This window comes from Serinus canaria, chromosome 5 (genome assembly GCF_022539315.1).
Source record: "Serinus canaria isolate serCan28SL12 chromosome 5, serCan2020, whole genome shotgun sequence".
Lineage (NCBI taxonomy): Eukaryota > Metazoa > Chordata > Aves > Passeriformes > Fringillidae > Serinus > Serinus canaria.
The window spans coordinates 5,603,352-5,620,057 of record NC_066319.1 but is presented as its reverse complement, the minus strand read 5'-3'; the positions used below and the strand labels follow the sequence as shown (position 1 = coordinate 5,620,057).

The 16,706-nt window shown below is 45.5% G+C and overlaps 1 protein-coding gene across 6 annotated transcripts in view; it reads right to left on the bottom strand.

The window, feature by feature from the left end:
• Nucleotides 1-9,068: 9,068 nt before the first annotated feature.
• TEAD1 (TEA domain transcription factor 1) overlaps nt 9,069-16,706 on the bottom strand; it is a 160,717-nt gene continuing 153,079 nt past the window's right edge. For all 6 annotated transcript variants that reach the window (XM_050974797.1, XM_050974802.1, XM_050974799.1 and 3 more), the window contains 2 exons: nt 15,960-16,112; nt 9,069-14,918 (listed from right to left, as the gene is read on the bottom strand). In XM_050974797.1, coding sequence (XP_050830754.1) covers nt 14,805-14,918; nt 15,960-16,112 — 267 coding nt within the window. In that variant the 3' untranslated portion in view covers nt 9,069-14,804. The remainder of the gene's footprint in view (nt 14,919-15,959; nt 16,113-16,706) is intronic.

Sequence of the window (16,706 nt, the reverse complement as noted above, 5' to 3'; positions counted from 1 at the left end):
CAACCCAAGCTGGGATTTCAAAACCTTCCCTCATGTTTTCCCTGCACGAGCAAGCTGATAGGACCTCTTTTCCATTTTGTCTCAGTCCCACGGCCAGGAAATCATGCTTTTGTTTTGCTCTTTTTAACCTCAGCTTAAACTTTTGCTTAAAAGGTTTGAAAAAATAAAAACATGTCACTATTTATCACCCATCTAGTTTTCTGTTTATATCATAAATAGCAAGAAACTATTAACAACAAAGCTTTTAATGGAAAGGAAACAGTTTTAGGAGTAGTTTGTTTCAAGCTGTGGTATTTTATATGTATGTGTTTGCTGTGGAGTGTGACACAGAGCAGAGCACCAAGACTCCATCAGAAAGGTGCAAAGAGAGATTTGTTATAGCAACATGTTGCCTTTATACTTTTCAGTATATTTACATTTACTTAACAGACACATTCACTGCCCACTGGTTATATGAAAGAAACAAACTTCTCAGTAGGGGAGCAAGGAGCCACATCATTCTGTGAGCCAGCTAGAGTCTGAAACTTTTAACTTTCCCTCTTCCATCACATTGCCATGGGGACAGCCTTGGTGTCTTCCTCGAGAGAGATACGGGGCTTTCCTTATCTGCAGGAGCCTTTGCTGGCTCACAAGAACAGCACAAAATGCCTTTCCTACATAAATGTGAATAGGAAACCAAATGTGAAGGAGTTGAAACAGGAGTCCACCTTGGGCTCATTGCTAAATGTGCAAAACAACAATCACTTGTTCTGAAAATTTTTAAAGTTTATTGCAATAAAATTGTTATTAAAATAGCAATATAATTAGAGTAATAAAAATCTGGACAATTTGGATTAGGACAATATGAGACAATAGAAACAAAGAGTTACAGACAGTCCAGGTGCCTCTTTCTGGGCAAAATAAGCCCGAAAAAGGCCCCACATGAACAGAGGATTAACCCTTAAAAGCAACAGCCTGGTGCACATTCACACACCTCATCCATGGTGCATCAATTCCATTCACACACAGGATTCTGGCTGGGCAGTGCCAGATTCTAACTCTGAATCCTGACAGCATCTGCAGGGCTGAGAGAGGCAGGAAGAAGTTCATTTTTATTTGATAATGGAGCAATAAATTCTCTTTCTCGGAAAGATTCAGGTGTCCTGTGGCTGCTGTCCGGTGCAAGCCCTCTCTTTAAAAAAGTATCCTACACAGCACAGTTTCTATTTTAACATTTTGTTATAACCTAAAACTATATTTACCACACTACTTAAGAGAATTAACACAGCATCACTTTCTAACACAACACATCTAATATCCATTTTAACATTTGCGAAAAGCCAATCATAAAACACGCATTTCTCACTCTGTTTCTCGGCGTGCTCCGGAGCACAGAACGCGCCCAGCCCCGCGGGCAGCAGCGGCTCCGGGAGCGGGGCGGGAGCGCTCTGCCAGCCGCGCCGCTGGAGCCGCTCCGCGCTGCGCTGCCAGACAAAGCCCTCGGCACCTGCGCCGGGCAGTCCCCAATTGCCATCTGTCACCGTGCTCCGCACATGTTCGGGGCCGCGGGCACGGCGCTCCCTGCGGCTCCTGGCCCGCACAAAGGCTGCGCTCCGCAATCTGCTCGCCCGCCGAGCGGCCGCGCCCGCCGCCTCCCCGAGAGCTTCGAACTCCGAGCACCGGCCCCGAGCCCCCCGAGCCCCCCGAGCCTCCCGAGCCCCCCGAGCCCCCCGAGCCCCGGCCCCGATCAGCGCGGCCCGGCCCGGCCCGGGGCTCTCCAAGCTGTCGCTCGGGGAACAGGAGGGACGCGGCGGGGCCGGGACAGTGCTCGGAGCGCGCAAACTGCGCCCTCCGGCCTCAGCCCGTGTGAAAAATGCGTGTTTTATCATTGGCTTTTCGCAAATATTGAAATTAATATTATATGTGTTGTGTTAGAAAGTGATGCTGTATTCATTCTCTTAAGTAGTGTGTTAAATATAGTTTCAGGTTATAACATAAAGTTAAAATAGAAACTGTGCGATGTAGGATACTTTTTTTTCCTAAAGAGAGGACTGGCACCAGATAGCAGCCACAGGACACCTGAATCTTTCAGAGAAAGAGAATTTATTACCCCATTATCAGAATAAACGAACTTCTTCCTGCCTCACTCAGCCCTGGAGACGCCGTCAGGATTCAGAGTTAGAAGCTGACCCTGCCCAGCCAGAATCCTGTGTGTGACTGGAATTGATGCACCATGGATGAGGTGTGTGAATGTGCACCAGGCTGTTGCTTTAAGGGTTAATCCTCTGTTAATGTGGGGCCTTTTTCGGGCTTATTTTGCCCAGAAAGAGGTACCTGGACTGTCCATAACTCTTTGTTTCTATTGTCTCATATTGTCCTAATCCAAATTGTCTAAATTATGATTAATTATATTGCTATTTTTATAACTGTTAAATTACTATTAAACTTTAAAAATTTTCAGAACAAGTGATTAATATTTTTCACAGCCTGGCACTAATCCTGCCTTGGCCTTGAGGAGCTCTGTCTGTGTTTGCTTCATGCATCACTGGCTGAGAGTCACTCAGCCTTCCAAGGCAGGAAGGAATGGGATATTTCCTTAGGTGAAGCACATCCTAGGCAGGCAGCTGGCATAGGTGAGGTGAGGAGTGGGGCAATATTTTGCCCAAAAATAGGGCTTGCTGCAGGACTTCCTTCAGGAACCCTTGGATTCAAGCCCAGTGAGGCTGCCTGCACTGTGACCTTCTCTCCAGCAGGCCTTGGGGTGGCACTTGCCACTTGGTGGGGAGGCCACCAAGCCCTGCTGGGGATTGCAGGCTGCCCAGAGGAGCCCCAGGAGAACAAACACCTGCTCCTGGAGGATTCACATCCCACAGAGGGCTTCTCCAGGATGCAGTAAGTGGTACCAGGGCCACTGCTGAGCAGTGAGGATGTGATAAACACTGAGCAACTTCAGCTCTGGTGGTGCCTCCAGGTGCACCACCAACCCCACAGCACCCACTGGGAGACTGCAGAACAGTGTGTGTACATGGAACTGAAATTAGGGTAGAGAGCTTTGTTTTGGTATTTATTTAATTCTTTCTTTATTTTTTTAAATATAGGTAAAACTGGGTGCTCCTTTTGCAGGCTGTAATTCCTTATGCTAACTTCTCTCCATGCAAAGCACTCAGCCCTCTGGCCTGAAGTGTCTTTTGACACACAACTTGCACAAAGCCATAAAAAACCCTGATGTAGCAGCTTAATTTTATAGCATTCACACATCTGTTTCCACTGACGGCTTTGAAGCCCAGAGAAATGGCCAAGTTAGACAAGAAAAAGAGGAAAAAAAGAAACCACCACCGTGTTTGTAGCAATATGACTAATGCCCAGGCCTGCCTGTACTTGTTGAAATGTTCTGGAATGACAATGTTAGCAGCTTGGCCAAACATCAGAAAGTCACTGCTTCATCTGGTGCCATCAGCTGAGCTATTCAGTGAGGGCAGAGCTGGAAAAATGGTGATGCTTCCCTGGGCCCCAGGGTGGAGGGGCAGAGATCTCCCACTCGTGACTGAGAGATGTGACAAGAGCCTGGCCCCGTGCACAGGCTGCTGCCACCCTCCTGTGAGTGGCCTGGGAGGCTGCCTGCATCTCTCAGCCAGGAATCTGGGAGATGTGCACATCAGGGGCCCTTTCTGGAGGGCACCCCAAAAAGAGCCAAAACGCCAAAAACTTCGTGTTTTGCTTGTGAGGCCATCCTGGGGCTGCACGAGCTCTGCCAGCCTCTGAAAATGAGCTGCATGCCTGATAATCTTTAATATTTCAGTTTTACCATGCCTGATAATCTTTAAATCTTTCAGTTTTACCATGCCTGATAATCTTTCAGTCTTTCAGATGCCCCACTTCCCTGGGTGGGATTGTTCCACAAGGCCCCAGAAGCTTCTGTGGGTTAACCTGGACAGTTTTACTTCTGCAGCAGTGACACCAGCAGTGGGATCTGTCCCTCTGGTGCTTGTCTTTGCACACCTTTGGGAGCTGAAGGAAATGATCTTTGGGTTTGTGCTCTGCCTTAGGTGACAGGCTCTGGCATCCCTGTCTTCCAGTGATATTTCCTTAAATATCACAGCTCCCACTGCCTGCCTGAGAGAGGGACATCCACGGGCTGTGTTCCTGCTAAATCCTCTCCACCCATCACCATCTCCTGAGCAGAAAGTGGCAGAGCAGAGGGGAGCTGGGGTAAAACCAGAGGTGCTCTGCACTGCAGCTTCACCTTCCCTGGCAATGGCTCTGGAATACAGGACAGTGCTCCACACAGCTCCATTGTGCTCCTCGTGCAAGGACACGGGGAAATTCAGTTCAAGGAGAAAGGAAAACCCCTCTGCACCAAGCAGAGATCAGATTATTTGGTAAGCACAAAAACCTTCTGAGAAATAACTTTTCTGTGGGGAGCCAGAGTGTTTCTGCATGCTTGGCAGTCCTGGTTTCCCTGAGCTGTGTAACTGAGGTGAGGTGCCCCACTCAGCTTTCCAACCAGCCCGTGCACAGCTGCATCCCCAGGCTGGCAGAGCCCCAGGAGCTCTGTGGCACTTGGCCTTGCTCTGGGGGTACAAGGGCATCTGACTCACATGGAGGGCAGCCTCCTTCACCAGCAGCTGGGAGTAAAGCTGGCACTTTAAATTTGTTTTTGTTGACAGAGCTCTCCAGGAGAGGCAGAGCCTCTGTCACTTCATGTGCTCAGGGTGTCACCAGAGGATTCACAGAGCACATGGCCCACTGTGCTGCCAGTGAGAAATACAGAGAGGTAAGCAACTCACCTGAAATAGAATTAGCAGAAGTCAAAATGTTATGTAATTAATACTATCATTAGTATCACTATTATTAATAATATCATTATAATAATTAGTAATATCATTAACTGTAACTGGTACAGTTTTCCCTCTTTTCAGCAGAGCTGATTGTTTAATTGATTTAGCAACTGAAAGTGACAGGGAGGATGCTGGTGGTGCAGAGGAGAGCTTTGCAAGGGAATGGGAAAGACAATGGGAAAGACATTTACTTACATTGGTAGCTTCCTAAAAATATATATATATATACAGACTGGGGTAGCAGACACAAGCTGTTCCCAGGTACCAGACTGAGTTTCTGAGCCAGATGACAGCAAGAAAGGGGAGTACAGACAGGCATTTTTGTACTTTTTGTTCAGGTGAATCACATCATTCCAATCTTGGGGCCTCATTTATGTTGATGGATGAATTTCTACTCTGTGTATTCAGACTGTGCACCAGAGAAGACTGAGAAGTCCAAGAATCTTACACAAAATCTTACCAAATCCTTTTTGTGCAGAGTGCTGCTGGATATTCTCTAAATTGGGCAGGGAGGAGTGAGTCCCTGAGTCCCAAGGAGACTCAGAGCAGCTGCTGTGCATGGCTGTCCATGAGGAATGCTGCAGCTCTTCCTTCTGAGCACAGATCCAGGGAGGAGAAGCAGGACAAACTTGCAGGTTTACAGCAGATCAAAGGGAGGTCAGTGGCTGGCAGGAATATGGGAGGGGGGAAGGAAGGGGAGAACTTCAGAGTTTGTCAAAAACCAGTGTCTGCCTCTGCCTGGGGGTCACACACATCCCTAAACTGGAAGTTCTTTTCTCTTCTGCTAATTACTAGTGGCTGCAGTGGAAGTGCATGTTCTGTCAGGCTAAACTTAGCTAGCTGAGCAGGCAGGCTGTGCCTTTTGGGAATTCTTTTTGGGGTAAACTCTCCCTGTTGGGCATGCTTTATTGTCTGGGGGTCCATCCTTCAGTGAGTTGACACGGAGGCAGATTTCCTGTATCTCAGCTGAGATCCCAAGTGTGTCCAGAAAAGCCTTTTGCTTTCCAGGATGTCCCAGCACTGGGGGCACGCTGAGCAGATGGGTCTTGATTTGTTTGTACAATCTAGACATCCTATATATCTCTATGCTTCTTATTTCTCTTGATGTACATTTATTAACTCGAAGGCCATTTACAATGATTCCCTTCATTTCAGCCTCCTCTGGGTTCTGTCTGCTGGTTTGTGCCTCCAGGAAAATCAATCTGTGTGGGGCAGGGAGCTCAGTGCAATAAAGGAGGGAGAAATGGAGCAGACAGTGAAACACGACGTGCCCTGTGCAGCAGGGACAGCAGGAGCCCCGAGCCAAAGTCCAAAGGTCACACGTGGTGGTGATGCTCCCACCTAACCTGGTTATCCCTGGTGCTCCCAGGGAAATGGATTGAGCCCCTCTGCAGCCCTGAAATGAGCACAGCAGGGCCAGCCCGTGCCCCCTGGCCCTGCAGGGCAGCAGCTCACACAGAACCCTCAGGGCAGAGCTGCTCTCTGGGGCCAGTCCTGTCCCTGGGCATCCCCAGGCATCCCTGGGGAAGGGCTCAGCCCAGTGCTCTGCTCAAACCCAGGGTGAGTTTGAAGCTGCTGCCAGCCCCTGTCTGCTGAGGTGCAGAAGGCAGAGCACTGAGGGGCCCTGCAGGGCAAGGACTAGCCCTCTCACTGACCTCTACAAGCAAGGGGAACCAAAAGGGACTCAGACATATTGATCACAGCTCCTGCACCTTTTTCTTTGGTGGCCCAGCCACCATCCACAGTGGGACACTGCCTGTAACAGAGCCGGGGGACTGCTGTGATGCCCAGGGCCCCAAAGTGTGTGTGGACACCTCTGAAAGCTGACAGAGAGGTTTAAAAGCAGATTTATGAAAAAAAACTATTTGTTTTTTGGCTTACTGCTCCAAGTTACACATTTTTGCTCTTAGCTCTAGGATAGTGAGGGGCATGGAAAACAGTATTTTTGAAATTCATCAAGCTAAACCTCCCATGGGCTCTGTGCATGCACCCAAACCCACACATCTGGGGAAGAAGGTGCCTTGAGAAACCCCCAGGGATGGGTGAACTGGGAGCAGTCACTGGCACTCAAGTGTCTTTGCTCACCCAGTGGTTTCAGATGCTCTCCTGAAACCACTCATTGCTCATTTTGCTCCTTCTCTCTCCCCAAAATGGAGCTGACAGTTCCTAATCTGTCAGGGAAGCTGCAGGGTACCTTGCTGAGCTGTTTTGGGCTTTACTGAGTCTCTCCAGTGAAGCACACAAGAATGGAGTCTCCAGCACCCCTTTCCCTCAAGCTTAAAGAGGGTATGTCCCAAACTAGAAAAGGCTAAGAATAAAAAGTAACACAGGAGGGGAAAAAAAACCCCAAACCAAAAAGCAGCAAATTATTTTAACCTAGGTGAAGGTGAATGTTTGTCTGTTTTGTTGTAGCTTTTATTTTACTCTGATTCTCCTGCCTCCTTCTGATGGACAGTGTTTGGATGGTGGTAGTCTCTAAATGATCCTTTTCCTCCCTTTTTCTATTTTGTCCTGTCTTCAGCTTTGCATTTCCTTTGAAAAGTGATGCCCTGCTATTCATTTTCTCAAGCCCCTTGTACTCTGGTTGTGTACAATTTTCCTTTTCACCCCCTCCTGCCCTTCCCACCTCCCAGGGTCCCCAGCAGAGCTCTAGCTCTGAGGGAACACCAGCAATCTCAGGACAATAATTGACAGCCATTAGCCAGTTCAGTGCCACACCTCCCTACAAGGCAGGCGATTCTTGGTGAGCATTTTGGAGCTGCCTCTGCTGGGGTAACAATTGTTCAGCTGTGCCTGCTCCAGGGGTCTCCACCGCAACGGTGAGGCTGCCAAAGGTCGGGATTGGGATGAACAGTAGGGCTGGGTGTGGGACTGCAGACATCTGCTGGCACAGTGCTGAGCTCTGAGCCCTCCTTTCAGGGTTTGCCAGCACGAAATGCCCCCTGGACCTGCGGGGTCAGACAGGCTGTGTCTCCAAGAAACAGCTAAAGCTCACAGGAGAGCCCCTGGAGCACACATGGGTTCTGTGCTCCATTCAAAGGCACGGGGTAGCTGCTCTGGCTCCTCTGCTCCCTGCCCAAGCACACCAGCCCAAGGCCAGGCTCTGCCAGGGAGGGGCTGTGGCTCCCTCTGGAAGCAGCTCTCCAGTAAATGATGGTGACACTGCTGGGGACACCCAGCCCGAAACGCCGCCTGGCACCTTCCCAAACATTGATGGGCTCAACCTGAATTAATTCCTAAATTAATTAAGAAGCAGAACCTTAATTAGAGAAGCAGGTTGCTTCTGAAACAGCTAGCACACTTCAAAGGGCAGAAGCCATGTCCTTCATGGGAACAAAGAGGAGAGAACAGGGTCAAACCAGACCATATCTGTGCCTTGTGCTCACCCCATTCATCTCGCACACGGGGGGCTCTGCTGACATTCTAAAGGAGCAGGGGAACATCTGCCACCCCAAGGAGAACTGGGGAGTGTGGGAGGGCCACGTGGTTTACTCCAAAAATATATTCTGCTCCCCCATGGGAGCAGAAGATGAGCCAGATGTACTTTTTTTTCCCTCTACCAAGTCATGGTCTTTTTCCCATTGATGTCATTTGATCCAGGATATCCCTTTTATTATTATTTTTTTTCCCCTTAGCTAGGTGGTTTCACTTCGTGACTGCTGGAGGCAAACTGATCCTGCTCCATCCTCCCATCATACCAGGCACAGCTGTCAGCTGAGGGGCAGGTGGTTCAAGAGAAACAAGAAGTGAGTGTCTTAAAAACATGGCACATTTTCAGGAGCTCAGTTCCCCCAGAGCTCAGTGTCCTGGAGGAAACAAACCCAGAGAACTCCCGTGCTCCTCAGTTCTAGCTGCTTTGTTAGAGATGTATTTGTACCATTTATTCCATAACATTTTGAACAGGTCATTCCTGCTTCTGCAGTTCAGAGAGATGGCTGGCTTTTCCCATGGTTTAAAGGGTGTTTCCTGAAAATCCACCACTGCTGCTTTAGGAAGACACACAGGCAAGAATTAGGAGGATGGACTCTCCACGGAACACCAGATGTGTGTTCTTCCAGATGTGTGAACTTCCAGATGTGCCAGCCTCGAGTGCCAGCCCTCCAGGCCCCTGCAGATCCTGCTGGATCTTCCTCACACCTTGAGGAAGGTGCACAGGCATCTCTGCAAGCCTGGCCTTGTGCTGTTTTGGAAAAAGGTTTTGAAAGCTACACCCAACATTAAGAAGAGATTGAGGTAAGAGATTACGACAAATGCACAAAACACTTTCATTTTCTTTATTTTCAATTGATACTGTATGAATACAAAGTTTCTAGAAAGCTACAAAAATTCTACCACTTTATCAAGAAGGCATCAAAATGTGTCACTTTGCAAAGACATGAAAACACCTGCAGTAACCGACACAAAAATAGCATTTTTAGAGTGATGAAATAATTGCACTTAACTGTCATGGATATTAAAGTTATCACACATATGTACCGCGAAAGCTAGAATACATTTTTTTATTTTTTTTTACAAAGCACTTTATAAAAAAATTCTCTGCACACAAAACCTATAATTTTCATATTACTATCATACTAAAGATAAATTCACTTTAAAGCCAACACTTAAAACATTTTAAACAAAAAAAAAAAAAAAGGTACCAGTACCTACACACAGACAATAACAAATACAAGAATACTGTACTGCCAAGAGGTTTGACTGAAACTCCTTTTGAAAGCTTCTGCAAATATGTTAAGAAAACATTGGAGAACATTCAGTTTTTTCCAAGAGCCTTCCCTCACTGTCTAACCTAGAGGTACTTTATCATCAAAAGGCAAGTTCTACATCAAAAGTTACCAGCAGCAGTACAATATTAAAGTAACCACTGACCATATATGAATATGCTTAAGTCACAAACCCATTTTATACACATTACACAAATAAACATAAAGTGAGAATTCCATTAAGTCATTTACAAATGTGAACAAATGCACATGGCAAAAAAACCCCAAAACAAAACAAAAACCCAACCTGTTTTACATAAAATGTACTGAAGAATTAAAGGCTATTCAGGTTTTCAATGTTATAAAATTCTTTTGTCTTTTTTTTTTTTTTCAGGCACATATTGTATTTTTTGTCTGCAGTCATGAGCCTGAATCAGAGGCCCATAAAACAAAACAAAACAAAAACAAAAACACATATTCTGTAAGGAGGTAACAGGGATCCATCTCCTTTTAGTCAACTGAGTGCATTTAGGATTTAATTTACACACTAAAACTAATTACATGACCTCAGCAAGAATGACCTGAAAAGTTAAAAGGTGAAGATGTCCAGAGTGTTTCTTGTATTTTGACTTATCCAGCCTCAATCTTTCTGGGGGGGGCTAAACATCTGTTATGGAAGATGAGAGGGGGAAGGAGATCATCCTGAGCAAAGGACAAAGCCGGGCTCTGCTCCTCACACCCGCCTGCGCCCGGGCACGCGGATCCTCGTGGGAAAAGGAAAGGGGGGACAACACCAGGGCTCTCAGTGTCACTGACTGAGGGCTCCAGCAAACTCCCAGGGCTGCTGCTTCGGGCAGCAGGCACGCCCTGGGACTCGCAGTGGAAAAATAAATAGCTATGGATTAGCACATCAAACGTCCTACCTGCCTTGGACTGGCCAGTTCCTTACATTCAACATTAATGTACACCCTTCATTATTCCCAGGAGCCCAGCCCGTGGGGGCTCCACGGGACAAGCCACTGCCAAGCTGAGCTGTAGCTGTGGTGGAGAGGGAAAGAGAGAAACAGGCATTGGATCTGCGATTCCTTCAAAATAGTGGTGCAGTACCTAAACAAAATCAGTTTGGAATTCAAGTAAGTACAACTACATTTGTTAGTAGCAATTTTTAACAGCCCCAAATGGTACCATTATGCTCGTTTGAACGAGACAGAGGTGCAGCTTGTCACAAACACAGACTGGTGCAGCCAAAATGTTTGGCAGCAACTGAAAAAGTGTGTTCTGCTTGTGGGCCAAAAGTGTCTTTGCCCTACCTCAGTCTCATTGAGTTCAACAGGATTATTTGTCTTATAGAGGTAAGTGAGATTTAGACCTTGAAGGAATAACAAAAATAATATTTTAGAGAAAGGGAATTTGAATTATCACAATATTTACCACACAGTGTCACAATATTTCTCTATATAAAAAGTTAATCTTAGTTTTCATCAAATACTTTAAAAATCAAGTTAACAATGTATTCACAACTATATAATCCCTCTGACAGCTTTTGGTTTTGCTGATATTTGCTCTTCCTAAAATGTTGCTCCTCTTCCCATTGATTTCAGTTGTGGTGGAGAGTATGGCCCCCGTTCACAGAAGGTATCAAAACCAGACACATCATCACCATGAAGAGGAGCTATTTCTTTTTTCTTTTGTCCCCCAGGACATCATCTGGGAGGAAAACAAAACAACCCTGTGTTTTGAGTGGTGCTGGCCAGGGTTTGCCCAGCAGCACCCTCATGCACAGTGCTCACCCTCTGCGTTTCTGTGTTTAACCCCACCCGGTCGCGTTCACGCTCGCTGTGCTCAGCGCTCCGTGCTCCCCTTGTCTGTGCACCTGGCCTTCAGCAGGCACAGCTCTGTAAACAAAACCTGCTGGCTGAGCAAGGGATCTCCACAGATACCAGGGTGTTACTGGAGGAGGTCGATGAAGCCATGCCTGTCCACCGAAATTCTGTAGGATACGGATCTCTCACTATGCAGATGCGTGACTGGATGAAGAGAATACAAATGGGAACATTTTCACTTTTCTGTCACAGACGAATCAGTTGCTGGTTTGCAATGCTGTCAGAAATGGCAAACAGTAGATTTTTCTTCAGCAGGCTGATCATTAGCAAAATCCCTTTGCTATGAATGGTGCTCTTTTGTGAATGGAGGCCTGTAGATTCAACTTATTCCAATAAACCAAAGGCATTACGGTGATAACTAAATATTTTTGGTCTCTCTACAAATTGTCATTATTATGGCAGCACTTTTCTAAGCTGGAATTTCAAACCAAAGGCACTTTCATGCTAGAGTGCAGAAGAGTCACAATTAATTATTTGGTCATGAAATTTAAAAAGGCAGCATTCATTAATACAATTCACTTTTCAGGGAGAACTGGGGATCTGCAACCTTTCCTTTTGGTATAGGCATCTCACTGCAATGGGACTGACTGGTACAGACAGCTGGTTCACACCAAGCAGTCAAAGAGCATTTCTGCAGGGAAAAATACGGAGATTTTAAAAATGGAACCAATTAAGAAAACAACGTATAAAATTTAATGTTAAGAGGCTAAAAGTTACTTCTAATATAATGCTAAGGCACTGCATATTGTAATGCTTTGGCAGCTCTCAATTAAAAGGTTCCTACAAAAAAGTAACAGTAACAAGATAAGTACTTCCAGCTTACAAAAGAGCTCACAGTTTACAGGCAGCCTGTTGGACTACACACCCCACACTCAACAGTTGAAGGATTAAGGCTTTTAAGAATTAACACATACAGGGTATGGATCATTTACAGAATTGTAAAGAAAAGACGATGGAAGTAGTTTCCCTAACGTTACATATGTGAACACCAATAAACATTGTGACTGTTTATACCCTATAGTTAATGGCATATGTAGTGTGCCAGATCCTACTAAAAAAACCCCAAACTGTACCTGGTTTTGCAAATTGACTCACATACTTTATATGCCTTAAAGACTTTGCTCGTTATTTAAAAACAAAAATAAAAATCACCAAACCCACAATTCAAACCCTAAATAAAAGACAACTTTAGAACAAAAACCAAAAAGTAGTTTTTGACTTGTAACACCAAGTGCTTAGAGTAAAGGGCTACCGTTAGGCTGTTACAATGCAGTGCTTTTCCTGATGTGATTGTTAGTGTTAAAAATGAGCGCTAAAAGAGACCTTGCCATGGACACGTTCCTCTGTTCGCTTCCAGAGTATCAGCTGAAAGATCACCAGCCCTAATATCCACAAGCAGTAACAGCTAGGCATCACAGCACCCACCCAAACCATGCAGCTCATGCAGCCAGGTCAGGCTGAGGGATGGGAGCAGTCTCCCTTCCCCTCGGGGATGTTTGCATCCTGCTCCAACCCCAGCCCTCAGCGGCGTTAGGGATGCTCCTGCTCTGACCCTCTGCCTCACCCAGGCTCTAGTCTAGTGCAGACATCTCAGCAGTGGGCAATTCTAACAGAAAGGACTGTGCAGGAATATAGAATTTAGAGAAAAGGATTGGAGTTGCTTGTTTTACAGCACTGGGCCTGGGAGTGAATTTGATGCTTACACTGTGCATGGGAACTGTGCTGGTTACAGGAAGGAATCCCAAGGGGTAGGGAAGAGGGGCCTGCTAAGTCTGACCTTTGAGCCAGGACTGCAGAAAACACCCTAAGAACCCTCCTGGCTGATAACTCATCCCTGATCCCTGAGGTGCCCTGTGCTCGGCCAGGCAGCCCTCAGCCTTCCAGACAAATGCTCTGCCTGAGCAGCCTCTGCTGGCCCAGCCAAGTGCTCAAAGTCGCTCACCTGCCCAAACAACTTCTGCAGGAGGAGAGGGGCTGAGCAGCACCCTCTGTGCTGAGCAGGAGGGCTGAGGCTGCTGCTGCCACGTGTGCACACCCCAGACAACTGCTCACGGCCGTGGTGCACAGCCTCAGAGTGTTAAACATCTCCAGCTGTGCTTCACCTCCTGGAGTCTGGACTGATCAGAAGGAGCAACGCTACCACCTGCATGAAGGCTTTCCAAGAGGACAGCAGACCCCACGGGGCAGGTGTGTGTGTGTGTTTCAGGTAAGGTCTTGGCCAGACCCGGAGAGACAGCTGGGAGAGGTGTAAGAGCACCATGATTAAGAGGAAAAGGAGAAAAAAATTAAGATTCTCCACTTTCCAATCTTCTTTGCCTGATGCTGGTTGTGATTCTCTAGCGCCTCACAGATATTAAAGCTGCTGATCCTTTCAGAGGTGTACACACTCTTCTTTCAAACACATCAGTGTTTTGCTCTCTGTTTTGAATGACTCGATGCTGTTGCAGGGTCAGCTGTATCCGTTCATCTCTTGATTTCAGAGTTGCAATTTTTTTGCTCAACTTATTAGAAAACATAGTTGTCCATATAAAATATAACCGCACACACAAGACTACATATAATGCAAGTCTAAATCTTCAGTATTTACCTACTTATTGCAAAATGAGCCATCTTTTTCATTAAATAATCAAATTTTCATATTAGTACAATACAACTTTATACTCTTTTAAAATACACTAGATATGTTAGGGGTAAGGGGTGATGTTTTCTTTCTCTGCAATACCTGTTTGAAAGTTTAATGGATTAGAAGATTAGTTTTAGCGTTGAGAAAAAAATACAAAATTTGCCTAATTTTAGGACCTGTCTGTTTCTATCAGGCATTTCTTAAGGCTATATTTTTCATTTGGTTTCAAACAGAAAAATGTTTCATTTTAAAAAATAATTTAGTGAATTACATTCGTCCATATCTTCCACCCTAATTAGTTACAAAGATAATTCTATAAAGATTATTAACTTTGTGTACTCATTTACAGTTATAGCTAAAGATTCGTTTCAATTTCACTTGCATTGTAAAACAAGTATTTCATGTTGGAAAAAAACCCAAAATAAATTCTTATAAATGCTGTCAGTTTTTCCCCATGGCAAATGCTCTGTCATACATTTTTCTATCAGAATTAAAAATAGGCCTCCACAGACAGAGGCGTTAGGTTCTTAAATACAGTCTTCCCAAAGAACTGTGGTTTACAAATTTGAAGAACACTTAGTTTTAGAAATAATTTTTACAACTGTACCAGAATTTCACAGCTACAATTATATATGAACACATTAAAAATGACTTCACTAAAACAGGATTTAGAAAAATGTGGGTGAAAGTTGGGCCAGAGGCACTGCCACTTAGTGTTGAGGTTTACAGTCTGTGTTTTGATAAAGAAGTGAAATGAAGTGTAGATATAAATAACTGCTCAGTCCTTTACAAGCCTGTAGATGTGATGCTGTGCTCCGTGCTCGCTGTTCGACACCTCGAATACACAAGCCATGCAGAGCAGGGTTTCTTGTGTATCCCTGTTTGTTACCACCTGTGTGGGGAAAGCAAGAGGCAGACAGAACATCACACACCTGGAAACAGCAGGGCTGTATTGCATTTGCAGAGACCCCCGTGGCAGGGAGGAATGATGAACCTGACTCCACGTTCTCAGAAAGCTAACTTATTATTTTAAGATTCTATATTATATTAAAGAATGCTATACTAACTGTACTAAAGAATACAGAAAGGATACAGACAGAAGGCTAAAAAGATAATAATGAAAACTCCTGACTCTCTCCAGAGTCCCAACACAGCTTGGCCCTGATTGACCAAAGAGTGAAAACAACTCCCAGCAGAATGCAATGGAACAATCTCCAAACACATTCCACATGAGCACAACACAGGAGAAGCAAATGAGAATTGTTTTCCTTTTCTCTGAGGCTGCTCAGCTTCCCAGGAGAAAATCCTGGGCAAAGGGGTTTTTCAGAGAATGTGAGTGGCCCAGGTCTGGAACCAGGAGTGACCCGTGTCACCTCGGTCCTGCCCGGATGCCTGGGTGGCAGCAGCACGTGGCTCTGAGGGCTTGGCTGAGCTGACACCACAGAGCAGCAGGGAAAGCAGGCTGGGTCACTGGATGAAACTGGCTCAAAGGCCACCACGTGGCCATTCTCTGTGCTTTAGGTCACCTGTTGGGCATGCTGCCTGTTTTCCCTGCCCAAGAACTAATTAATGCCACTGACACCTGCAGCACGGTAACCGAGCCCCGGTAAGGAGACATCAGATGAATGCAGTGGTTCAAAGTTACTGCCTCAGGCTCTCTGCAAACCCCAGACTCGAATGGAAAAACCAGAGAAGTAAGCTGAAATTTGTGGGGAATAACAAAGGTGTTTGTTCACACTCACAGCCAGCTGAGCCTTTTCATCCTGAGCGTCTCTAGCGCCCAATTCCAGAATTATTCTGAAGTCAGTGGGATGGTTGCTTTGGTAAGCACCAGTGACTAAGGGATTTGGAAACTGGTTCCCAACACTACCAGCAAGCCACACAAAGCCTGAGAGCATCTTAGAAGTGGAAAAACAAACCAGCCAGCCCATACCAATAAAATTGTGAAGTTTTCCAAGACGCTGTTCATCATGTACTTCTCTGGTAAATGCTTCAGCTTGTGTATGAAGTTGATCATGTATTCACACATGGGGGAGCGGTTTATCCTGTACACAAACCGGCCATTCTCAAACCTTGCATATTCAGTCTGAAAAAACAAAAACCATTTAGAACGTCATCATTCAGAGACAGAAAAAAAGGGACTGGTAAAGCTCTTTTCCTTTTTTCTTTTTTTTTTTTTTTTTTTTTTGTGTAGACAGGAAAAAGAGAAAGTGGCTCAGACACACTCACACCTGCTTGTTGACTCCCTGCCTTACCTGTGCTATGCCTTGCTAAAAATGCAAGGGATCTTAATTATCAATAATTATAATATCACTACTTGTTCTCTAACCTGCAAATTAACAAATTGAATAGATGAGGATTATAAAGTCCCAAACTGAGTAGAAATTAATTAAACCAAAAACTGTGATAAGATGATTTTATAGGAATTTTGAGGCACTGTCTGCAAAGGGAACAGAAAAAATAAGCTTATATATTTGCACTTATGTGTGCACATACACGCATAGATATATTATTGCGTGACTTAATAGGCAATTTATGAACTACAGAAAGATGTAGGACTACAGCTGGAAGAAAAGCAGACTGACTTAGATTGCTGAGGGAGGGTAAGGCTGTGACTCTTGGACTTCTGCTGTCCAGCTACCAATCACTCAGACTGTGGTTTCTGAGGGTTTTTCGCTTT